Here is a 26866-nt window from a genome sequence, read left to right on the forward strand (position 1 = left end):
AGTTGCCAAGTTTGGTGGTCAAGGGGGAGACTACTTTTGTCAGACTAATGTTCGGTGTTCTTTCTCGAACAACCATCCATTTTCAGGATCGAGTCGACGATTTCAAGTGGTTTTGATAGAAGGCGTATAATTATACATATACATGTTGTTGTATATTTATTTGATATCCTGATCGACCACATCAATTACCTCATGTATATTAAGGAAACAATTTTATTGCGACATGAATAGAAAACAGTAAAGTCATAAAGTTGAATTAATTTACAAAAAACAACATTTTGTTAACGTAAATTGACCCTTGTTTCGACTCAAAACCCAGATTGTGGTTGCTGTAGAACAACTGAAAGCAGAAACTGTAGCTATTCACTAATACATAGGTACTAGTATAACTATTTTTTTACCAATAGGTCAAAGGTGCTTCAAAGCAAGGCAGTAAACATGTGAAACTTATGCCAGTATGTGAAGAGTTGTCTCCCCTACATGTAAGAATTATTTAGAAGCAATTCGAAATGTGACCTACAACATAAGGGACCGTATGGGTGAAAAGTCACATTTTAACTTTTCATTATATTTTTTAACTAAAGTGTCTTCGGAACACAAAAATACAATTCACAAGCTTAAATTCATATTTATTGCAGAGATACATGACATCAAACGTTTGGACTCATTTTCCGACTTATTAAGCGATCGTGAATATTTGGGGAGATATTATTTTGTAGTGAAGACTGAACACAATTCAATTTAAATATACAAAACTATTCATGATCCCTCACAACATAATATTATTCACGTAAGGTATTGAGTGGTTTAGAATCCTGATTATTTAAGTATTACTGTAAACCCAATATTTTGTTTTATTTGCTTACGTAATGCTGTTGTATTTCATTGAGAGCTACGAATCTTTGTATGATTTACATTTATCACATGAAAATTGACAAAATTGATTTTGAAAATTAAATTTTATGATTTTCCGAAGTTATTTAATGATTTAGAAACAATATCGTTTGTCAGAAACGTCAGTCATTTGAAGATATTTGTCTTCGTCACGACCATCAATCAAAAGGGTGCATTCCATGAACAAATGAAATGAACGTATGGGTGAGTGAGTGAGTTGTGTTTAACGCCGCTTTTAACAGTATTCCAGTTATATCATGGCGTGTCAGCTTAATGTGGGAGGAAACCCTGAAGTGATGCAGGTCTCAGACGTTTACCACTTCGGTGAAACCCACGAGCACGGTATGGTGCTGACAAACCTAGAAACATAATCGGGGCGAACCGAAGGGACGCAACTCTGCACAGCGGATCGCGGCGCCGGGGGTGGGCCCCCCGTGCCCCCCGTATCACTACACCACAGAGAGGGGACAGTCGGGATACCACCAGGTTTCTGAGATGATCGGAATTTAACTCGTTGTACAGCACCAAACTTTGTCAGTTGTCTAAGTGCCCAGGCTCTTATTATGGCGATTATGGTACTTGTAATACCGCTTGACCTGACATGTTTTCTTTTTATTTCCCATGTATCTATCTACAATCATTTTAACATGTTTACGGGGGCACAGGTGGCCCAGTTGTCTTAGGCGCCACGATTCACTGTGCAGAGTTGCGTCCCTTGGGAACGCCAGAAACCTATGATTGTAGGTTCGAGTCCCGGTTCGCCCCGATTATGTTTCTAGGTTTGTCAGCACCATACCCGTGCTCGTGGGTTTCACCGAAGTGGTAAACGTCTGAGACCTGCATCACCTCGGACTTTCCTCCCACATTAAGCTGACACGCCGCGATATAACTGTAATACTGTTAAAGGCGGCGTTAAACCCAACTCACTCACTCTGGGACATTCAACTGAGGAGCAATAGGAAATTTACCTCAAAGTTGATTTGATCATGGTTGATTTTCAAATTGAAAATATCTTAAGCGACATTATATCCCCAAAATGGACTATACTAGCGCTTAGTCAGCATTCAAAGAATACTTCAACACGGTTTTATTTGTTTATTTAAAAAAAACAAATTTGATTTAAAACTTTTAAAAAATTAAAAATCGCATAATACACAATTGTTGGTGGGTGTCTTAGACATCTTATCTTTGAAAGTCAATAAATATTTTAGGAACAAATTTACATTTCAAACATAGTGGGGTCGTTGGTTGATGCATGTCACCGTATCCCAAATTACGTGGACCGATGCTCATGACGTCAATCACTGGATTGTCTGGTGCAGACTCGATTATTTACAGATCGCCGTCTTATAGCTGGAATATTGCTGAGTGCAACGTTAAACAACAAACAAACAAACATGATCACATTCCAGTTCCATATTACAATTTTTCTGCCGCTTTCAGGCATCTTCCCCAGGCAAGGGAGCTAACTGACTGTAAAAGCCCAGCTTCTTTCTACAGTCAGTCAACTCCCTTGCCTCTGGAGGATGCTTTGCGCCTGACATGTCGTTCATCGGATGTTTACATCACGACTAAAACACGAATGCTATTATCTACAACCCTCTAGTGCACGTGCGTTGCAGGCACACGTGACGTTGCAGTTGAATAATTTGCATACTCCCATATGCAAAGGGTCGGCTTATGGTTCTCGGTAAGACGTAACGACATCAATGGCTTGCGGTGTATACATTTCTACTTTATACAGGTAGATATATACATGCAAAAAACACCGTGCTCCAGGTCAGCACATAGTGGTAGTGGTTGTTGTCTTGGTGCCCTGGAGCACCCCGCCTGACCGTAGCTAGGCTGAGGGTAAGACCTCTCTCTCTCTCTCTCTCTCTCTCTCTCTCTCTCGTTCAGGATGACAGACAGTGGACGTACAATGCAATAGGGATTAACAGTTTGGGTTAGCATCTTATTAATAACAGCAATTGCGTTTTTCAAGGCATTTAGATGTCATGGCTCCAGGGTAATTACCCTTTGGAATTTAATGTTCATTCAGACAATGGGCGCCCCAAATTCGCTATGGCTGTATTATTGTAGACCAGGTTTAGCGCTAGTCCACCCGACAGGGAGCATGAGGCAGAGTAGTCAGACGCTCTACACTGTTATGCTCTAAGTAGTATAGATTTCCACACCCGAAGTGACAGCTTTGATCGGTTGTTATTACGATATTTGCATTTTGTTTTCATTCATTTTCTGTAGCATGGACAGAATCATTCTTGTTCCTCTACGTTTTCGTTGGGAAGTTCTTCGATGCGAGACAGACAACACTCAGTTGTTGTTTTCACAGTCCTTGGTTTGTAGGCGTGTATATGTTACAGTCAATGTGATTCAACTAGGCAATATATAAAATATATAAATATTGTATGTCATTTTTCAGTTAATTTGAAATAACTGATTATGTAGGCGTTTAATAACATGCCTAAGTGAAAATGTTATTCCAATCTCATTAAAATCAGATCTTAGTTCTCGCAACCGCTAAACAAAGATCTGAGGACATCCCATTGCTGGTCATGTCAGAACGACCTTTCATCTGACCAATCAGAGCATCGCTTAGAAGATCATGAAAGTGTCAGTTGGAATGTGATTTTTTTTATCGTGCAACCTAAAAAACACAAAGGGTATTAGCCATTCCAGAATGTTCTTTTGTTCAGTTTTTAATTTTTTAATCGAGTATATGTCAAAATATGTTTTGAATCGTAGTCGCCAGTGGGAAACTCGTGATGTAAAGCTCGATTAGGCTGCCTTCTGATTGGCTATTGCCGACTTCTTGTTAGTTATTCCATTGGTCGGTAAAAGTTCGCGAAAATTCGTTCCGACGTGACCCGTAATGGGATGTCCTCAGATCTTTGTTTAGCGATAGCGAGAACTAAGATCTGATTTTAATGAGATTGACCCATTCTCTTCTTCAATGCGACGTCTCGTTGCTTGGTGATTGTACCGTTATGAAGTAAGTACCCAAAAATAACAAGAAAAAAGAACTCTGGATTTATTGCACTGATCCACAGATGTTCAAATAAATACATAACAACAAAACACTTTTGAAAAAGATGTCACACAGAGGTGTGATAAACAACTTTGTAAACTGGTTTCACATGCGCAGAACCAGGTTTGTGGACTGCGGCTGCGCTTGGAAAAGGTGGCCGTGGTTCCGGTGGAGTACTTCCGGTGGCTTGGGGACTGCAAGGTTTCTTCTTCACGGCCTTGGGATTATTGTTCTGAATCTGAAGACGCTGGACCATCAACGGCGGGAGTGGGAACCTGATGAAAGCAAAGATTGAGCGAGACTGCTGTTTCATTCCACCTAGGGGTTGATAGCATGACAGCCTTAAACACCATACTTCACTGGTGCTCAGAGCGTGTCGCTAGTCCTGCTTGAACAGGACAAATATGTTTTCTATGTTTAGATTAATTATTATTCAGTTCCAGTTTGTAGCAAAGTTGAAGAATTGAGACCTGGTTCAGAATAATAACCTTCAAATGCTACCAGTAAATGACGACAACCATTGGATTTGTCCTCGGCACAAGTAAATAGTCTCGAACTAACGTGAATTTCGAAGGCAACCATGGTTAACACGCACGCCTTTTGCAATCCGTTCATTATCGACCAAATTGTATTTGCATACTGTTCAATCAAGCTAGCTGGAGTGAATTCAACCAGATTCTCCATATTACAAATAGTATGTCGCACATACCCTATTAGTATCATTTCTCCTTACACCCATTCCTTATTGTAACGCTATAGCTCTAAACGAAGCAAGTCTAGGTTTTCCACAGGTTCAGCTTTGAATCTCCCATTACACTGGGGCTCCCTTTCAATTTAAATGGAGTTTCAATTTAAATGGAGAGACTAAGCTTTAGTCGATATTGCACAGGACAATGACGTTTTTGCAAGCGGCGGGGAGATCGAGGTATGAAATAGGCATATAATAACAGAGTATATAATAAACTGAATAATTGAATAATTGGACTTTGACTGGAAATATCAACTGACCATGGGCCCTTAATCAATTTATATTCGTCTCCACATGTTAAGCTAGTTTTTACATATTCACTTGAAAATACTTCATCGTCAGAAGCTCAAGTTCAAATGTCCTACCGTGAAGATCCGCGTTAGAATTGGTCTTCAGCAACCCATGATTGTCGTAACGGATCGACTAACGGATCTGTTTATTACAGTAAACTACAGTTATAACGAACACGCTTATAACGAACTGACGGATATAACGAACTAACTTTTTAGTCCCGACTATTTGCTGTAGTTATGCTGTATATATGCTTATAACGAACTACGGTTATAACGAACTAAAAATAGTAGTACCTTTGAGTTCGTTATAACCGTAGTTTACTGTACTACAAACTGCCATCACATGACTTGCATAATGCTGAGTGCAGCGTTAAAAGAGAAACAAACAACTAAAGAGGCGACTAACAGATCCGGTGGTCAGGTCGCTGACTTTGTCTGGTCCAGACTCGGTTATTGACAGACCGCCGTCATATAGCTGGAATATTGCTGAGTCGGCGTTAAAGTGAGTGAGTGAGTGAGTATGGTTTTACGCCGCTTTTAGCAATATTCCAGCAACATCACGGCTGGGGACACCAGAAATGGGCTTCACACATTGTATCCATGTCGAGAATCGAACCCGGATCTTCAGCGTGACGAGCGAACAATTTAACCACTAGGCTACCCGACCACCCGAGTCGGCGTTAAACAACAAACAAACAAACAAACAAACAAAACCAAAAACAAACATACTCATTAAGGTATGCTGGCATGTTCGGACCATAAATTTTGAGGAACCTTTCTCTGCAGCTTTTGGATCTATTGGCGGAAGAACGACTTTCCTGTGGTTGTTGTGTGTCGGCAGCATCAGTGACAGGAGTTGCGTCCCCCTGGAAAGAGTAAAGACATGGTGTGGTTCGAGGACCCCTCCCTTGGAGAAGGTTGGTTGGTTTGTTGTTTAACGCCGCAATATTCCAGCTATATAATCCAGTGATTATTATCATGAGCATCGATCCACGCAATTGGGATCGATGACTTGCATCAACCAAGTCAGCGAGCCAGACCACCCGATCCCGTTAGTCGCCTTTTACGACAAGCATAGTCACCTTTTACGGCAAGCATGGGTTGCTGAAGACCTATTCTACCCTGGAATCTTCACGGGTCTATGAGTGAAGTCGATATGAATGAATTTGCCAAATGAGCCAAACGCTCAAGGGATGCAACTCCGCACAGCAAATAGCAGCGCGAAGGGCAACCCCTACAGTTTTGTATATTTATGTGGACAACTGTAAAACCCGAAATATCATATTCTCATTTTGCTGAAGACCTATTCTACCCCCGAATCTTCACGTGTCCCTTGGAGAAGGAGAAAGGAAGGTAAACATTGTTAGTTTAAAAACACATTATCACTCATCTAATATCACCTAAAATGTTAATAACGTGGTTATCATGAACTCATAAGCGGGATACGATATGGCTTTAGCAACCCATGCTTGCCGTAACAGGCGACTATGCTTGTCATAAGAGGCGACTAACGGGATCGGGTGGTCAGGCTGGCTGACTTGGTTGATGCATGTCATCGTATCCCAATTGCGTAGATCGATGCTCATGATGTCAATAATTGGATTTTCTGATCTAGACTCGTCCATTTACAGACTGCTGTCATATAGCTGGGATATGGGACGTTGAGCAACAAACAAACAAACAAACAAACACGTGATGGAGCAACATGGTAAATGTATACAAACATGTGAAATAGTGATATCTAGTATGGCTTCCAGCTGGTTACTAGGTGAGGTGAGGTGAAATGGGGATTAACGTCGCGTCCAAGATTATTGCACGTATATAGCAACGTGCATGCACGTGTATGTGTGTGTGGCTGCTTGTACTAGTCCGGACTGATGCCGATTTATAGTGCAAGCACACTGAGATACCATGCCGCAGTTTAACATGAATACTAGTACCCCACTCAGACATAGTATACTGACTCCGAGCCAACCAGTCCTTGTCCAGACAGGGTAACAAGAAGTACCATCTTTTAACGTCTTTTGGTATGACGCGGCTGGGGATCGAACCCCAGACCTTCCGCTCTTCGGGCGGACGCTCTACCACAAGACCACGGAGGCGGTCCAGCTGTCAACTAAGTTTCACTATAATGTAGACTAGAACATAAAGTCGATTTTAACATTTACTTCCCACGACATAATAATTGTATTCACTCACGGCTTCTACTTCGGGGGTTGCTGTCTCGCTGCTCTTTGACAGGTTGTCCATGAGGGCACTCTTCGTGGTGTCGCCGTGGAGCTTCACTACTCCCCCGCCGTTCTTCGCGCCCCTCGCGTAAGTCTTGTACCGCTTCCTTGGCCCGCTAGAGGGCACTGCAGTGCAGCCCATCTGGCGACTTCCGGTGTTACCATCGTGTTGACCGGTAGAGTCGTTGAACCTATGACCATTCTGTTTACAGCTGTTTTGTAGGATCTGTGGAACAGGATATGACCCGTGTACATTTATCTAAACAATCAAATATATTCTGATACTTTTTGTACAATAACAGTTCGACCGGATGTCATGGCTTCAGAATTGTTCACTTTAAAGGGGCACTTATCGCTGGCTTCTTCTCGGCTGTCTAACACTGCCCGCTTGGGCTCATTAGCTGCCGTGTGTCGATTTGCTCGCTTACGCAACAGGGGAATTGCTGTAGATCAGTGCCCCTTTTTAACCATTTTTGACTTGAATCCCCAATTTCCCCCGATTATGACCCACGGTCTATCGGTTCATTAACATATTCAAACTCGTAACGTTTCCTCGAACATTCAGACGACAAGCTGGGATAGCTGGAATATGCAGCCCCAAACGCAACTTGCATAATCAATCAGTCACTCTCTGGGTTTCTGTTCTTAAGGGGACCAGTCGTCTAAGGCGCCGCAAATCACTATGCAGGGTTTCGTAAACCTACGACTGTGGGTTAGAATCCTGGTCCTCCCGATTATGTTCCTAGGTTTGTCAGTTCCATACACGTGCTCTAGGGTTTTACTAAAGGCGACTATGCTTGTCGTAAGAAGCGACTGACGGGATCGGCTCACTGACTTGGTTGATGCATGTCATCGTATCCCAATTGCGTTGATCGATGCTCATGATATCAATCACTGGCTTGTCTGGTCCAGACTCAATTATTGACAGACCGCCGTCATATGGCTTGAATATTGCTGAGTGCGGCGTTAGACAAAAAACAAACAAACAACAACGTAAGAGCAAACAACTGTCCTCATTAGTCATACATTAACCATGTATGCTGATCATTCATATATGTTACACGTCCGACATAATGGTTACACGTTTAATGTCTAACCTCTAGAGTGAGGTGAGGTGAAATTGGGTTTAACGTCGCGTCCAAGATTATTGCACTTATATAGCGACGTGCATGCACGTGTATGTGTGTGTGTGGCTGCTTGTACTAGTCCGGACTGATGCCGATTTATAGTGCTAGCTCACTGAGATACCATGCCGCAGTTTAACATGAATACCCCACTCAGACACAGTATACTGACTCCGAGCCGACCAGTCCTTGTTTTAGCCCCTTAATGCCGAGCGCCAGACAGGGTAACAACAAGTACAATCTTTTAACGTCTTTTTGTATGACGCGGCCCGGGATCGAACCCTGGACCTTCCGCTCTCCGGGCGGACGCTCTACCACAGGACCACGGAGGCGGTCACCTCTAGAGTGATATGTATCTGACACGGCACGACACGAACACAAATAGCTCACCTTGTACACATACCACAGTGGCACTCTCATCTGGCCGTGTTGTCGTCCAGCCTTCTGACGTGTTGCTCTCTCTTTGGCCAATTCTAGCAACTGCGTCAGACGAGCCGTGGACTGTGATTGGCCCTTAAGCTTCCTTGGCGGTGCCGTCCTACCGCGTCTTCTAGGCAACTGTTTGTCTTCCTGTCTTCTCTCCTTCTCGGTCTTCGGCCATGTTTGTGGGCGTGGTTCGACTCCTTGGTACTCTTAAACACAGCACTCCAATACAACTTACTGATATGTGAAGATCCATCCGTGATGATCCGATTATTTACAGACCGCCGTCTAATAGCTGGAATATTGCTGAGTGCGGCGTTGAACAACAAACAAACATGCGAAGATCATTCTGGGGTTTTGGTTTCTAACAGTGAGTGAGTGAGTGAGTTGGGTATAACGCCGCTTTTTAACATTATTCCAGTTATATCGCGGCGTGTCAGCTTAATGTGGGAGGAAAGCCCGAAGTGATGCAGGTCTCGGACGTTTACCAGTTTCTAACAGTGACCCGTTTCAGTCTCGCCCTTTTTCTTTTCGGGCTTTTGGTGTTGTCTTTGTAAAAGGTGGACTGGGATTGGGACATGTGGCAGTCCGTTAAAAAACAAGATTGTTGTTTAAAAACAACTAACATGGCACTAATTAAAACTATATAAATCTATAGGGGTTGTCTACATGCCATAATAACTACACGACATTGTTTTCATTCAGTGTTTTTGTGTTTGTATGATGCGACACTAGACCACTCAAGTGCGGATCAAACATTTTCAAAAGTGACTACATTTGGTTTTATAAAGGGGGAGGGGGGTGTCCGGATAACAAGATAACAGGCAGTTATACAGGTTATATGTGCCCACGTTCAGATGACCAACTCACCGTCTTGACATTTGCAAGTCTACCTTATTTTATGACACACGTGGACGGTTCTGGGCCCACTTGCACAAAGTGATCTTAGCGCTAAGATGGCCGTAACTACCATAGGCTTAAGATAATCTTAACTCTAAGATGGTTTTGTGCAAGTGGGCCCTGGTATGTGACTCACTCGTTTCATAAAATTGGTTTTACATGGGAGCTCGTTTAGTATTCGATATGTATCATCCCAAAACTGGCGTCCAAAGGAGATATCCCATCTTCCCCAAGCTCCTCACAGCGATAGCCCGTTCGCGAAGCTCTCTATTCTATCGCTGCCACCAGTCAAAACTCCCCACTGTGATAGGTGACCCAAACCATGCTTGGAGTTGAACTCGCAATCGAATGACCGTTATGTTTACAAACAAGTGACGACTGTCGTGGCACCGAATATACTTACCCCTGCTAAATTACTTGTCTTTGTTTGTCAATTTGAATCTCTATTTCACTAAAACTATCGTGTTATTGATATGGTAAGAATGTAAGGGAGAAGTTAGTTGATTTTCCGTTTGTCTGCAATCTCGAACCAATCTGATTATACAAACAACAAAGTAAATTCATCTGGAAAACATGGTTAAACGTAAACCTTTTCAAAATGAAATATGATGGCATTCCCAAAGACATAAACAAAAGTATAAACGTTACTACATTTGGGATTAGAGGGCAAATTTCAAGATTCTTGTAATGGCCGCGCCCACACTGGTGGCAGCGATGTTACCGAGAGCGTAACGAAGGTGTCACGCGCTGGGAAGGAGCGTGCATCTTCCCGAGGCAAGGGAGGTAATTGACTCAGTCTGTAAAAGTCAGGTTTCCAACCTTGCCGAACTAGGCTGGTTTTATGGAGTTATCGTTTGGCTGGATTAACGAGTCTATGCATATTCAAATCAAAATCGCCTAACGAAATCGACATCCGGATGTAAACAACATGGATTTCAACGGGCGGATTTCGGTCGACTGCAGGATTTGCAAAGCATGTGTACCGTCAAATGGGCGTAGACAGAAAATTTCCAAATCTTTTAGTGCTTTTAATCAAGGTGCCCAAATGATTTGATGCACTTCTCGAGGTAAGACCCGTTTTAAACCAACTGTGTTTTGAAATGTGATGTAGTCCCACTGTAGTGTAGATACCTCTTTATTTTTTAGTCATTTCTTGGAAATATGCGAGAGGTCATTTCTTGGAAATCGAACATGCCATTTCCATTGTAGGGGTGACATATTTTTAAAATTCTAAACTTATATATGTCTACAACAAACTTTATGAATTAACATTCAACTATGTATTTAACATGTGTAAGTCTGATTAGTTAGTTTGCAATTACCCCTAGTAAATAAAAAAATAAAAATATATATGCCTCTCCAACTTGGATGTGGCAGAACTTGACGTACATCACGGTTACTCACACCTCACAGCTGTCAATGGCTGACAATCTTGTGTTTACATTCTCTGTAACTAGTTAAACGAAGCAAGATGACAACTCCGATCTATGATGTGGTTCAACATTAACCTGTAGATATACTGGGAATGATTGAGCCTGCTGGTACATTATGATTACCAAAGGAACTGAGTATGACTGAACAGCCGTTTTTCAGGCTGCAAACGAGCCGGATATTTTGACAGGGGTATTTGCATGGTGTGACCTGTCAATTTAAAGATTTCACGGTTTCAAAGCCAGAGTGTGAAAGCAATGAGACCTTTGTGGCCAAGAAAATGTGGTTCCTGGAGTATTTTCTTAATTGTGCGTGTTTTGAAATGAATTTGATCAAGTTTGATAAGCGGTGACTTCAGTAATGCCAGGACATTGTTTTCGTGGCCTTTCGAAGGGAGGAGTATTTTCTGATGGATTTTCAAATCCCTTCCTGCCAAATCCTGCCACAGAAATGGCAATGAATATCGAACACAAAAAGTTTAGTAAACTACATGTTGTTATAAATAAAGTTTCTTCAAACACATTTTTATCATGTTATATTTTACTTTCATGGTCGGTCTTTTCAATGACGATCGATATTGCCTATTCCGAGTCTGTTCACTTCGAACATGTCCCTGACAGTTTCATAAACATTTCACTTGCATGCAAATGATATGCCTTTGTAAAGTCTTGTAATCTCATCTCCGAAGCAGTCAGGATTACTTCCTAGAAAAACATTCCGTCGCCAAAAATAACCGATATCAAACTACCGTATTTCCTCTATTAGACGCCAGGCCGTCTATTAATTTCGCGAGAGCCATTGACTTGGCATGTATTAGAGACCGGGGTGCCGTTGTACAAAACAACATTAGCGCTACGACTGTCGTAAGTCTATGTTAAGGTATGGGAGTTACGATCACCTTAGCGCTAAGGTGGCTTTGTACAACGGCGCCCAGGCTTGTATTAGAGACAAAGCGTGTAATATAGGAAATATCGATAGTATTACGTTTTATGTTCCTAGTGGTGACCGATGTATTTATGCGGACGTTTTTGTGTGAAAAGGCTTACTGTATTTAAAAGGGCTTTCCATAGCAAAAACGAAACCCCTTTTTAACCAATAAGAATCAAGCATTCTTCAATGTCATGGTAGAATACAATATAGATCTTATAGCCTTACAAGTGATATGAAAGATGGAAGCTGATTGGTCAATAGGAAGGGCACAGAAGGGACATAACTCGTTATAGACTCTGGTGATTCAACGATAGAGCCAAGAAATTCCAACCTAGTTCGGAAAGACTGCAATCTGGACTTTTATAGTCAGTTAACTCCTCTGCCCCGGGAAGATGGGGATATCCCTGGGTAAGATCAAGCTGCAGTGCAGTGAATTTGCATCCCAATACTTTGCAGATCATTGTGACGTCATCAATCAAATGACATCGCTATTCCTTCAATATGGGGCATATTCTTTTCCCACGTGCTTCATCAGATTTCTATTTTCATACTGTAGTCGACTTACTCTGGTTCTTGCCCCGGCTCTTCAGAATGACTGTCTCCCCTATTCTCTGGTTGATTGTCACAGTAGACTTTGGGGTGGCGTTCGACCGACCTCTATCACCATGGTAACATAATGGCTGACTGCTCTTCTTGGAACCAGCGCCATCTACACGCAAGTGCTCCTTCTCCGGACCAAACTCCTCCTTGCTCGCCGTGTATGGATTCTGAAACACAGGACATATATAACTTCGATAGCGACATATAACTGCGTGAAGACTTTAATGTCTTACATTTATATTTCAACTTTTTTTTTTTTTTGGTGGATGAAATTGAATTTAACGTCGCTTTCAAGGTTATTTCACATATACAGCGACATGCATGCACGTGTGTGCGTGGTTTGCTTGTGCGGTTTACTAGTCCGAAGAAATGCCGGTTTTATACTTCTAACCAATGAGATACCACGCAGCTTCGTAACATGGATACCACTCTCAGACACAGTATACTCCGAGCCGAGTAGTCCTTGTTTAATCTCTTAAGGTTCAAATATGAAGGAATCCATCTTCCCGAGGCAAGGGAATTAACTGACTGTAAAAGTCCAGTTTCCACCCTTGCAGAACTGAGATGGATTTATGGAGTTATCGTTTGGCTGGATTAACGAGTCTATGCATAGTCCAATCAAAATCGCGTAACGAAATCGACATCCGGTTGTAAACAACAAGGATTTCAACGTCCAGATTTCGGTCGACTGGAGGATTTGCAAAGCATGTGTGTCGTCAACTGGGCGTAGACAGATATTTTCCAAATCTTTTAATGCTTTTAATCAAGGTGCTCACGTGATTTGATGCACTTCGCGAGGTAAGACCCGTTTTATTTAGGAGATAAACCTACTGTGTTTTGAAATTTGATGTAGTCCCACTGTGGAGTAGATACCTCTTTAACCATGCTTTACTCTCTCTCATAAATCACTGAGCGATTGTCGTAGACACTTTCCCTACAATATCATTGTATTTTAAAATTTATTTTACGTATGAGACTTAAATACAATCTTCCGTCTGTCTATTTGTCGGTCTTGTCTGGTCATATTTAACCTCATTAATGCCGGATGAGTGAATATGGTTTTACGCCTCTCTAGCAATATTCAGCAATATCACAGCGGGTATCACCTGAAAGAAGTGAGTGAGTATTGTTTTACGCCGCGTTTAGCAATATTCAAGCACTATCACGCCGGGGGACACCAGAAAGGGCTTCACACAAATGTACCCATGTGGGAAATCGAACCGAGTCTTCAGCGTGACAAGCGAACGCTTTAACCACTAGGCTACCCGACCGCACGATGTCGGATGAAGAACATTGTTCTATAGATGCCCAGGCCTGTAAGGCTGTTTTGCTACTCACGATCCACTTGGGCCTGTTGAACTGGCGGGGGATGGGCTTCTTGCCAGTGAGCCAGGGGTCTGCCAGCACCTCCTCCACGACCGGGCGGAGCAGGGGGTTGTACTGGAGCATCCTCCGTATCAGTACCATGCAGTCTACACAACAGGGGAGACTTAAAACAACATTTTGGCGTGTATTTCAGAGCAAGCACCTGACCCAACATACCGAAATAACCATGAGTGAGTGAGTGAGTTTGGTTTTACGCCGCTTTAAGCAATACTCCTGGAATATCAGAGTGGGGGACACTATAAATGGGCTTCACACATTGTACCCATGTCGGGAATCGAACCCGGGTCTTCGGCGTGATGAGTGAACGCTTTAACCTCAAGGCTACCCTACCGCCCCAAAATTACCATGAATAAGCAAAAAAGATATTTATTGTTTGCTCATGGTGGTATAAGCGTAAAACTGGTGTGCATACAGTGTAAATCCGCATAGCCGAATTAAAAATCAATATATCTACGGTATTTACTTTAACAGACATATGTTTTGACGCGGAAAAATCACGGTTAGAATTTCTTCAGCAACCCATGTTTGTCGCAGGAGGCGACCAACGAGATCGGGTGGTCAGGTTCGGTTTTTCGGTTGATGCATGCCCAATTGCGATCGATGCTCATCATGTCAGTCACTGGATTGTTTGGTCCAGACTCGATTACTTACAGACCGCCGTCACATAGCTGGGAAATGTCGTTGACAGATTGATCTTCTCAATACATTTTACATCATGCAGCTATCTTTTGTGATTTTAAAACTCAGTCATTTAAAATTATGGTAAAGTTTCTTTTGACCGTCAGTATATATTCATGTGTATACATTCTTTACTTTCCGATATAAAATACAAGATCAGCGCGCTGGACGCGCATCTATCGTTCTGTATCAACTGAGTGAGTGAGTGAGTGAGTTTAACGCCGCTTTTAACAGTAATCCAGTCATATCACGGCGTGTCAGCTTAATGTGGGAGGAAAGCCCGAAGTGTTGCAGGTCTCAGACGTTTACCACTTAGGTGAAACCCACGAGCACGGGTATGGTGCTGAAAAACCTTGAAACATAATCGGCGCGACGCGGGATTCGAACCCACAATCACAGGTTTCTGGCATGCCTAAGGGACGCAACTCTGCACAGCGAATCGCGGCGGCTTAGTCGACTGGGCCACCCGTGCCCCCGTATCAACTGATTGGGTCTCATCTTGGTCTCATATCGGGTCGGCTCGGCCAACTATACTACTCAAAAGAAGTTAAGGACCAAGCCATGCCAGATTAACTATCGTAATATGAAAGAATAGAGTGGTCCTTAACTTCTTTTGTGTAGAACATGACAGATTAACTATGGTAATATGAAAGAATAGAGTGGTCCTTAACTTCTTTTGAGAAGTACATACTACTGAATATTTATTAAATGAAATAGCTACGCGATATATCCTAAATAACAATGAACAACGAAGCGTGGTTTATGTCACGATGAAACATTGTTCTGTCTTGACGTCATTTATGGAAAATAGAACATGCGCGCGCAACTTGATGACGAGGAAAGTCTAGTGAGTTGTTCCCCATAATGCAGCTGGACAGCGCAGATGAACGCAATGGCCGCGCGATCGCACCCAAAAGTAGGAGAGATATGACAGTCAGTATTGGGAGAAAAGGTGCAGATAATCGACGTGAAAATTGTGAGAATACCAAACTTAACCCCCACCCCCCTGTACATGAAATGGATTTGTCCAACATTGAAGAGGTCAGACTGTATTCAGGGAGTTATTATTTAAATACTGGAAAATGTTTTCGAAGTTTGTACAATTTATTTACATTCTTGAAAAAGGTGTACAAAATGATATCTCATATAAGAAATAAACGTCTCGTGGTCGTTGTTTATCGTCCAATAAATTATATTGTACGATAAACAACTCCTACTTGTCTTTTATTTCTTAAATAATGTTGGTTTGTTTGTTTGTTGTTTTACGTCGTACTCAGCAATATTCCAGCTCTATGACGTCGGTCTGTAAATAATCGAGTCTAGACCAGACAATCCAGTTATCCACGCAATTGGCATCGATGACATGCTTCAACCAAGTCAACGAGCCTGACCACCCGATCCCGTTGGCCGCCTCTTACGACTTAAATAATGTATTAACAAATGTAAAGGTTGGGCAGTATAGGACGCTACAATATCCTGGCGGTCATGTAAGAAACACTCACCAAATGAGACATTACGCTCGAATCTGAGCCTCTGCATTTTCATATCCTCGTCCATCTCGCTGAGGTGACTGTCGTTGAAAGGGAGACGGCCGTTCACCATGGCGAACAGGATGATGCCACTGGAAATACACACCCATCGGTATCAGACAAGGTTGTGTCTTGAGCCCAATTTTATTCATCTTCTAAACGAGACAGCGTGTACTATCAAAAGGGAACGTAACCGTGGAATTTTCGCGTTATAATTTTTTTAAAGATTTCTGTTGTTGCTATTTTGTGTTGACATTGTACTTATTGATTATGCTGTTCGTGATTTTCAAAAATTTGAAATTTGATAAAATACAATTGAAATTCATTCCATGTATTGTCAATAATGTCAAATGTAAACAGGAAATGGTAAATATATTAATTTCTGATAATACTGAAAATGTTCGCTGTAGCCATGTATCACATGTTCCGGAATCATTGCGCATGCGTTTGCATTGTTTTATGATGCCGCACGTACAATGCCTGGAATACCCCGTTGTTGACATTCACAGGTATGTATCCTCTACGTTCCTTAATTACCTGAGAGCACATTTTCAGAAGACAAAAGTCCTGTACACTGTTTATAGCCACGAGTAAAGCATTTACTCACAGACTCCAGGCATCCGCTCTGTATCCGTCGTACGGCTTGTTCTTTATCACTTCCGGTGCTGTGTACGCATATGACCCACAGGAAGTCTTCAGGAGCAGGTTCCGGTCTGGGAAGCGGCAGGAGAATCCAAAGTCTACAATGAAAATATGACACACATTTATAATAATAAACATGCATGTTTTCAGTATTCTGTTTTCGTATCATTGTGATAAGGAAGACTTAGTGTAAAATAATTGTACTACTTCATATGTCCCCGCGGTGATTCTGGGTTGGAATTGTCCCCAGAAACCTATGCTGGTCGGAAAAGGAGGCCAGGTAGATCGGGTTTTGTTTGTTTATTTGTTGTTTAACGCCGCTCTCAGCAATATTACAGCTATATGACGGCGGTCTGTAAATAATCGAGTCTGGACACAGCAATCCAGTGATTAATATCATGAGCATCGATCTACAGAATCATGAATCAAGAGAGGGAGCCTGACCTCCTGATCCCGTTAGTTGTCGTTTAAGTTTGTTTGTTGTTTAACGCCACGCTCAGCAATATTCAAGCTATATGACCGCGGTCTGTAAAGACTCCGGTGATGGACATCATGGGCATTTATCCACGCAATGGGATACGATGACATGTATCAACCAAGTCAACGAGCCTGATCCCCCGTCCTCTTACGACAAGTATCATCCCCTCTTAAGACAAGCATGGGTTGCTGAAGACAAATTCTAACCCGTATCTTCACGGCTGCGACTCTGAGTGTATAAACGAGTATACTTCCTCATCATACTGACCTACATTCCGAAGAAATCAGTATTTCATGACCTACATTCCTTCTGTTTATAAAGGCTTACCTGTTATTTTAACGGTTGTTTCTGACGTGATGAGGATGTTCTCACACTTCAGATCTCTGAAGACAGAAACATACATTGAGAATATACCTCCATAATCTTTCACACAAACAGAAACATGGACCCGATTCCTCAAAACGATCGCAGGGCTAATGCGATTTTATCATCCATACTGGCTTCCGCAGGAGATATCGCTTGGATATATGAACAATGAAATTGCAATATAATGCTTTACGGGTGAGGTGAAACAGGGTTTAACGTCGCGGTCAAGATTATTGCACTTATATAGCGACGTGTTGTTGTGCAGGTGTTACTGTGAGTGAAGTCCACCTACCTGTGCACGATGGCGTTGTTGTGCAGGGGTTACTGTGAGTGAAGTCCACCTACCTGTGCACGATGGCGTTGTTGTGCAGGTGTTACTGTGAGTGAAATCCACCTACCTGTGCACGATGGCGTTGTTGTGCAGGTGTTACTGTGAGTGAACTCACCTACCTGTGCAAGATGGCGTTGTTGTGTAGGTGTTACTGTGAGTGAAATCCACCTACCTGTGCACGATGGCGTTGTTGTGCAGGTGTTACTGTGAGAAAATCCACCTACCTGTGCACGATGGCGTTGTTGTGCAGGTGTTACTGTGAGTGAAATCCACCTACCTGTGCACCATGGCGTTGTTGTGTAGGTGTTACTGTAGGTGAAATCCACCTACCTGTGCACCATGGCGTTGTTGTGCAGGTGTTATTGTGGGTGAAATCTACCTACCTGTGCACGATGGCGTTGTTGTGCAGGTGTTACTGTGAGTGAAATCCACCTACCTGTGCACGATGGCGTTGTTGTGCAGGAGTTACTGTGAGTTAAATCCACCTACCTGTGCACGACGGCGTTGTTGTGTAGATGTTACTGTGGGTAAAATCCACCTACCTGTGCACGATGGCGTTGTTGTGCAGGTGTTACTGTGAGTGAAATCCACCTACCTGCGCACGATGGTGTTGTTGTGCAGGTGTTACTGTAAGTGAAATGCATCTACCTGTGCACGATGGCGTTGTTGTGTAGGCGTTACTGTGAGTGAAATCCACCTACCTGTGCACGATGGCGTTGTTGTGCAGGTGCTACTGTGACAAAAATCCACCTACCTGTGCACGATGGCGTTGTTGTGTAGGTGTTACTGTGAGTGAAATCCACCTACCTGTGCACGATGGCGTTGTTGTGTAGATGTTACTGTGAGTGAAATCCACCTACCTGTGCACAATGGCGTTGTTGTGCAGGTGCTACTGTGAGTGAAATCCACCTACCTGTGCACGATGGCGTTGTTGTGCAGGTGTTACTGTGAGTGAAATCCACCTACCTGTGCACGATGGCGTTGTTGTATAGATGTTACTGTGACTAAAATCCACCTACCTGTGCACGATGGCGTTGTTGTGCAGGTGTTACTGTGAGTGAAATCCATCTACCTGTGCACGATGGCGTTGTTTTGTAGGTGTTACTGTGAGTGAAATCCTGTGCACGATGGCGTTGTTGTGCAGGTGCTACTGTGAGTGAAATCCACCTACCTGTGCAAGATGGCGTTGTTGTGCAGGTGCTACTGTGACTAAAATCCACCTACCTGTGCACGATGGCGTTGTTGTGCAGGTGCTACTGTGAGTGAAATCCACCTACCAGTGCACGATAGCGTTGTTGTGCAGGTGCTACTGTGAGTGAAATCCACCTACCTGTGCACGATGGCGTTGTTGTGCAGGTGCTACTGTGAGTGAAATCCACCTACCTGTGCACGATGGCGTTGTTGTGCAGGTGCTACTGTGAGTGAAATCCACCTACCTGTGCACGATGGCGTTGTTGTGTAGGTGCTACTGTGAGTGAAATCCACCTACCTGTGCACCATGGCGTTGTTGTGTAGATGTTACTGTGGGTAAAATCCACTTACCTGTGCACCATGGCGTTGTTGTGTAGGTGCTACTGTGAGTGAAATCCACCTACCTGTGCACGATGGCGTTGTTGTGCAGGTGTTACTGTGAGTGAAATCCACCTACCTGTGCACGATGGCGTTGTTGTGCAGGTGTTACTGTGAGTGAAATCCACCTACCTGTGCACCATGGCGTTGTTGTGTAGATGCTACTGTGAGTGAAATCCACCTACCTGTGCACGATGGCGTTGTTGTGCAGGTGTTACTGTGAGTGAAATCCACCTACCTGTGCACGATGGCGTTGTTGTATAGATGTTACTGTGACTAAAATCCACCTACCTGTGCACGATGGCGTTGTTGTGCAGGTGTTACTGTGGGTGAAATCCATCTACCTGTGCACGATGGCGTTGTTTTGTAGGTGTTACTGTGAGTGAAATCCTGTGCACGATGGCGTTGTTGTGCAGGTGCTACTGTGAGTAAAATCCACCTACCAGTGCACGATAGCGTTGTTGTGCAGGTGCTACTGTGAGTGAAATCCACCTACCTGTGCACGATGGCGTTGTTGTGCAGGTGCTACTGTGAGTGAAATCCACCTACCTGTGCACGATGGCGTTGTTGTGCAGGTGCTACTGTGAGTGAAATCCACCTACCTGTGCACCATGGCGTTGTTGTGTAGGTGCTACTGTGAGTGAAATCCACTTACCTGTGCACGATGGCGTTGTTGTGCAGGTGTTACTGTGAGTGAAATCCACCTACCTGTGCACCATGGCGTTGTTGTGTAGGTGTTACTGTGAGTGAAATCCACCTACCTGTGCACGATGGCGTTGTTGTGTAGGTGTTACTGTGAGTGAAATCCACCTACCTGTGCACGATGGCGTTGTTGTGCAGGTGCTACTGTGAGTGAAATCCACCTACCTGTGCACCATGGCGTTGTTGTGTAGGTGCTACTGTGAGTGAAATCCACTTACCTGTGCACGATGGCGTTGTTGTGCAGGTGTTACTGTGAGTGAAATCCACCTACCTGTGCACCATGGCGTTGTTGTGTAGGTGTTACTGTGAGTGAAATCCACCTACCTGTGCACGATGGCGTTGTTGTGTAGGTGCTACTGTGAGTGAAATCCACCTACCTGTGCACGATGGCGTTGTTGTGTAGGCGTTACTATGAGTGAAATCCACCTACCTGTGCACGATGGCGTTGTTGTGCAGGTGTTACTGTGAGTGAAATCCACCTACCTGTGCACGATGGCGTTGTTGTGTAGGTGTTACTGTGACTAAAATCCACCTACCTGTGCACGATGGCGTTGTTGTGTAGATGTTACTGTGGGTGAAATCCACCTACCTGTGCACGATGGCGTTGTTGTGTAGGTGTTACTGTGACTAAAATCCACCTACCTGTGCACGATGGCGTTGTTGTGCAGGTGTTACTGTGAGTAAAATCCACCTACCTGTGCACGATAGCGTTGTTATGCATGTGTTGCACGCCCTGGCTCATCTGTTTGAAGATCTTCTTGGTGAGGTCCTCACCGATGCCGCGTTGGTTGTTGTTGATGGTTTGGTTGATCATGTCCAGTAGGTCCCCCTTCTCGCAATACTCGAGGACAAGGTACACCTGGTCGGCCGTGGAGAAGTTCTCGAACACTTGAACCTGGGACGTGGACATGTGACATAGCTTCGATTAGACTTAAGTTTTGTGTCTCATCTCCTACTGGCTAACTCTGGAAGGGGGAAACCGGATGTCGATGGCGTGAGCATCTATTAGTATACTCATCACGATTGGATGCGTATACACCAAGTACTCACCACGAGTGGAGGATTTGAGGAATTGGTGAATTAGTGAGAGCCCCAAGCCAATAAAATGTTAAACAAATAGTGAGTGAGTGAGTGAGTGAGTGAGTGAGTTGGGTTTAACGCCGCGTTTAACAGTATTCCAGTTATATTGCGGCATGTTCGACAAATAACAACTAGGAGAGTGAGTGAGTGAGTTGAGTTTTACGCCGCTTTTAACAGTATTCCAGTTATATCACGGCGTGTCAGCTTAATGTGGGAGGAAAGCCCCAAGTGATGCAGGTCTCAGACGTTTACCACTTCGGTGAAACCCACGAGCACATGTTGGTGCTGACAAACCTAGAAACATAATCGGGGCGAACCGGGATTCGAACCCACAAGCATAGGTTTCTGGCGTGCCCAAGGGACGCAACTCTGCACAGCGAATCGCGGCGCCTTAGACGACTGGGCCACCCGTGCCCCCAACAACCAGGAGAACCAGCCTGAAGAGGTTCGTTGGAGCTGAAAGTTCGCTCAAATGTTGGGATTAATTTACTCAAAGTTGGTATTTATATCTATCTGCTGTCTGAGAGTTCATATATATGTATATGTTTTTTACTTTTTTTGGTGGGTGGGGGTGTGGGGTGTGGGGTGTGGGATGTGGGGGTGGGGAAGAGGGATATACTCACCACGTGTGGATGGTGAGGGAGTATAGAGTGGTTGTCTAGTTCACGGGGAAGGAACTTTCGGAGGAACTCTTTTGGCACCAACTTCTTGTTGATTACCTTGATAGCCACCTGGGGTGTAGAGATACAGTACAACCTCTTTAGTGCGGACACCCTTTGTCCAGAAAGCCACCTTTAGGAGATTACTTCTTGGAAGGTTGGCTTATATATGAAAGGAACATCTCACATACCTCACCAGTTAATCTGGACATTTATTAATCCGAACCATCTCAATAGACATGCTACGGTCCCGACTGACAGGGTTTAACTGTGCGTTGTATATACTAATGAGTGAGTGAGTGAATTTGGTTAAAAGGAGCTTTTGAGCAGTATTCCGGTTATATCACGTGGTGTCAGCTAAATGTGGGAGGAAAGTCTTAGACGTTTACCCCTTTGGTGACCTCTATGAGCACGGGTATATTGTGCTCAAAAACTAAAAACATAATCAAAGCGGACCGGGATTCGAACCCACTATCATTGGCGTTTGCGGCATGCTTGAGGGACGCATCTCTGCACAGCGATTTGCGCCGCCTAAGACAAAGGGGTCAAATTAGTTGTTTACAAATACATTTGACAAAATCAGTTGTATGGGATCGCTTAGAAAGATATATTAATACAAAATAACCACATCGTAAATCGTGCATTACATTTTATTTAAAGAGCCATTTGCATGGTCCATTTTTTAGTACATGGTGCAATAATTCTGTCGTACATGTTCATATGACTTAAATATAATAGTTGTATGATATTTCTCATTATTTATAAATCCAGATTTGAAAGAATAATAATGATAATATCAGTAAATAATGTAACCCCAATATCATGGTTCAGTCGGTACCCTTTACCGTTTTTATAATCAATATTCGTATTATTTATTTGACAAAAAACGAATCCCAACCGTGGGAGTTAAAAAAATGGATTAATTTGTTCCAGAAACAAACTCGAAAAGATTAAGCTGTCCGCGTGTTTGAAATGTAAATTTGGGGCAAATGAAGCAAATTTATTGATTTTCAAAGATCAGATTCTAAGATACCCACCAGCAGTTGTGTATTATGCGATTTATAGTTATTTTAATTGTTGAAAGTTTTTAAAGCAAATTAAATATTTATACCATGTAGAAGTATTCTTTGAGTGTTGAGAAAAGGCAAGTACAGTTCATTTTTATATAATCTCTCTAACTAACGATATTTTCATTTGAAAATGAAACATATGATAAAATCAACTGAGAGGTATAGTTTCTTTTGCATTACAGTAACTTATGTCATGAATGAGGATAAATTTTGTATGTACATTTGATTGTTCCAGCCCAGTGAGTGAGAGTGATTTTACGCCGCTTTTAGCAATATTCCAGCAATATCACGGCGGGGACACCAGAAATGGTCTTCACACATTGTACCAATGTCGGGAATCGAACCCGGCGTGACGAGCGAACCACCGTAAAAAACTGGTTTAAAATTGGTCTGCAGCCACCCATGCTTGTCCTAAGAGGCGACTAACGGGATCGGGTGGTCAGACTCGCTGACTTGGTTGATGCATGTCATCGCATCCCATGTGCTTAGATCGATGCTCATGATGTCAATCACTGCATTGTCTGGTCTGTTATTTACAGAACGCATAATTAAGTTGGAATATTGCTCAGTGCTGCGCTAAACAACAAACAAACAATCGAAATAATTCTTCAATGTGCCGTATCACAAGGGATCAAGCCTACTTCAGCCGTAAGTTAATGGTAATTAACAACAAGTACACGCTTTGCCCCTATACAACGATACTGTTACACGGATTGTACCCAAGAATTAATAAAAAAAAAACCGTGGGGGAGTTTTACCCAAGAATTAATAACGACAAACGGGCGGTCGGGTAGCCTAGTGGTTAAGGCATTCGCTCGTCATGCCGAAGACCAGAGTTCGATTCCCGACATGGGTACAATGTGTGGAGCCCATTTCTGGAGTCCCCCGTCGTGATATTGCTGGAATATTGCTAAAAGCGGCGTAAAACCATATTTACTCTCACTCAATAAAGACAAACGGTATACTCACGAACGGGTTGCTACCATCCAGGGTCTCAGACAGTCCCTTGCATCGAGCGAGTTTGGCTGCCGATACTTCAGCGAGACTGACTTTGGCGTATGCCCCTTCCCCCAAAGTCTTACCGAGTAGTCTGTACCCCCTGCCCAGACACTCTGTCTTTACAATCTCACTCTCGGTTTCGGACTTACACGCGAAGAGTTTTCCTTTCTTACCCCCCTCGGCCGCTGGTACATTAACCCTGCGATTGTAAGGTAGCTTAATCGTATCCGTTGCCATTTGCAGGTGTTTTTTTCTATCTGTCCGTTCTTTGCGCAGTTACATCGCCACGTCTTCTCGCTATCCAGCCATGGCGATGACTGCGCTCTGTGGCTTATGACGTCATGGTGTTTGTGACGTCACGGCTTTGTGACTTTAAACAGTAATGGCACTTCGAGAAGCGCCCCAATTCCACGTTCGGCTATTTCCGTCGATCCGGGGAAAAAGTCACTGGTTATGCCAGCGCCCTCTGTTAGCGCTACGACCACCTTCACTGGCACCAACCCCTGGATGCCACGGGGACATATATGTCCCTCCTTTTAACCCCAAATTGAACACAAATAAAATTCAAACTGCATCACTCACAGACATACTCTTCAGGTTGTGAACCCTGCCGGAAATTCTCTATTTTGAGACATATTCCGCTGACATTTTAGGCAAACAAAAATTACTGAAAACTGAAAATTAGTAACATCGTAAATCTCGGCATTTTTTACATATTACCAAATCACCATTCACGGCGTTATTCGCGTATGTTTTGAAATATGAATATCGGCTATTTACCCAGAGATTTTAATTACCAAAAATGCTTGTATGTGATAACGGGCATCTGTTTTCTAATCACATCATCGATGATCATTCTGAATCGTCGCCGATAAGCCTTAATCGTTTAGAAGTTGGTTTTTTTTTAAAAATACGCAAATACGAACGCCGAAGTGGATAGTGTTTACAAAATCACGTTTGATTGAAGAGTAAACAAAGCAAAATTCAGATTTTACTCTGTGTAGCATTTTCTCCTTTTTTGAGGGATTTATTCGGTTGATTGCTTGTCAACGTATCCCGCTGTTTCTCATTATATCAATCACTGCATTGTCTGGCCCAGATTTGCTTATTTACGGACGTAAAATGGCTGGTATATAGCTGGGTGCGGCATTAAACAACAAACTAACATACAAATATAGATCAACTGTTGATATATCTTCACTCAGGGACTACATCTATATATAAAGGTTCTATGCGAAGACTAAAAACATCTCTTATTCTTTCCGATTGTTTGGTTCAGGATATTTTTCAAAAGATAAATTGAAAAATAATTTAAACCCTTTCTTAAAGTCACCTTGTACAAGTATTGACGGCCGGTGGATAGAGTAAAGCGAAAGTAAAATGAGAAAAAAATGTTTTTGAGAATTACAAGTCAATTACAATGATAATTTCATCCCCATATTTGCCTACGTTGAGCCATTTTCTCATTGCTGAAGGGCGGCAAAGGGAGAAGAAGGGAGAAGAGTGGAAAATTGTCCCAAACCATCACAAGGATTTCGTTTATTTGTATATTGAAACACTGAAATGCAAATGAAATGTTCCTCAGGTCCTGAGATTGTCGCTTCATATCGTGTAGTACTTTGGGGGCGGTGGGGTAGCTGAGTGGTTAAAGCGTTCGCTCGTCACGTCGAAGACCCGGGTTCGATGCCCCACATGGGTATACAACGTGTGAAGCCCATTTCTGGTGTCCCCGCCGTGAAATTGCTGGAATATTGCTAAAAGCGGCGTACTTTGCAACGGATTTTACTCGTGTAATATTATGGATATGTCGGTTGACATCAGTCTTTTGATAGGTTTCAATTATTGGGGAATTCATGAAATAATTAGCGCGACACCCTCTTCTTGAGCTCAGCTGGGTATATCTGTTACAAATCAACAGTATATTGAGTTAATCTGTCACATTATCAAGGCGTTTAGCATGACAAACTACAAAGACGTTCGTCATATGGAGACTTCGTATCGCGACCATAACTGCAAATCTGAAGATCTTACACCGAAACATGGTTAATATTTTCCGTTGTAGAGGAAAAGGTCACAGGTTAAATATATTTCCACATTTAGTAAAGATTTAAACTGAGAATAGTACCTATAATTAGTCGAAGCGTCGAGGGAGGGATACTTGACGGTCGTTTGTCATTATTTTGTCAATGTGGTACTATCGTTTTGTTTGTTTGTTTGTTCGTTGTTGAACGCCACACTCAGCAATATTCCAGATATATCAGGGCGGTCTGTAAATGGTCGGGTCTGAACCAGACAATCCAGTGATTGATATCATAGGCATCGATCCACGCAATAGAGATACGATGACATGCATCAACCATGTCAGCGAAACTGACCTCCACATCCCGTTAGTCGTCTCTTACGACAAGCATAGTCGCCTTGTACGGCAAGTATGGGTTGATGAAGACCTATTCTATCCCGGATCACGGGTCAAGGAAGTCATCAGTTTGTGGGCCAGACACTTACAAGGCCCTCGCAGCGATATCCCATCCGCGGAGCTCTCTATGCTATCGCATTCGTGACCAACTCGTGTTATTCCGGGACAAGCCGAATAGCAACTCGTGCCCCTCTTATGACCATTTTAGCGACTAGGTTCCGTCTTAGCGCAAACGGGCATACCTTAAACAATTGTCAACTCGTTGCGTAATGGTTCACATATATTTCCCCATATAATATATATTTTACTGATGCAATTTAAAGGACATCGGGACGTGCGGAATTATACAGTATGATTAAACA

General features: G+C 43.1%; 1 protein-coding gene across 1 annotated transcript; it reads right to left on the reverse strand.

The window, feature by feature from the left end:
- Window positions 1-3912: 3912 nt before the first annotated feature.
- Window positions 3913-24325, reverse strand: LOC139455330 (testis-specific serine/threonine-protein kinase 1-like). The gene is made up of 12 exons (XM_071236880.1): window positions 24059-24325; window positions 21984-22091; window positions 20976-21175; window positions 17640-17695; window positions 16800-16932; window positions 16166-16284; window positions 13938-14071; window positions 12565-12766; window positions 8706-8947; window positions 7163-7417; window positions 5693-5829; window positions 3913-4197 (listed from the first exon to the last, which is right to left on the reverse strand). Exons 1-12 carry the CDS (start codon window positions 24323-24325, stop codon window positions 3990-3992), a joined length of 2061 nt encoding a protein of 686 aa, XP_071092981.1. The 3' UTR covers window positions 3913-3989.
- Between the last annotated feature and the right edge of the window lie 2541 nt (window positions 24326-26866).

The sequence above is a fragment of the Haliotis cracherodii genome, unplaced genomic scaffold (genome assembly GCF_022045235.1).
Source record: "Haliotis cracherodii isolate W230 unplaced genomic scaffold, xgHalCrac1.p SCAF_11, whole genome shotgun sequence".
In the NCBI taxonomy this organism is placed as follows: Eukaryota; Metazoa; Mollusca; class Gastropoda; order Lepetellida; family Haliotidae; genus Haliotis; species Haliotis cracherodii.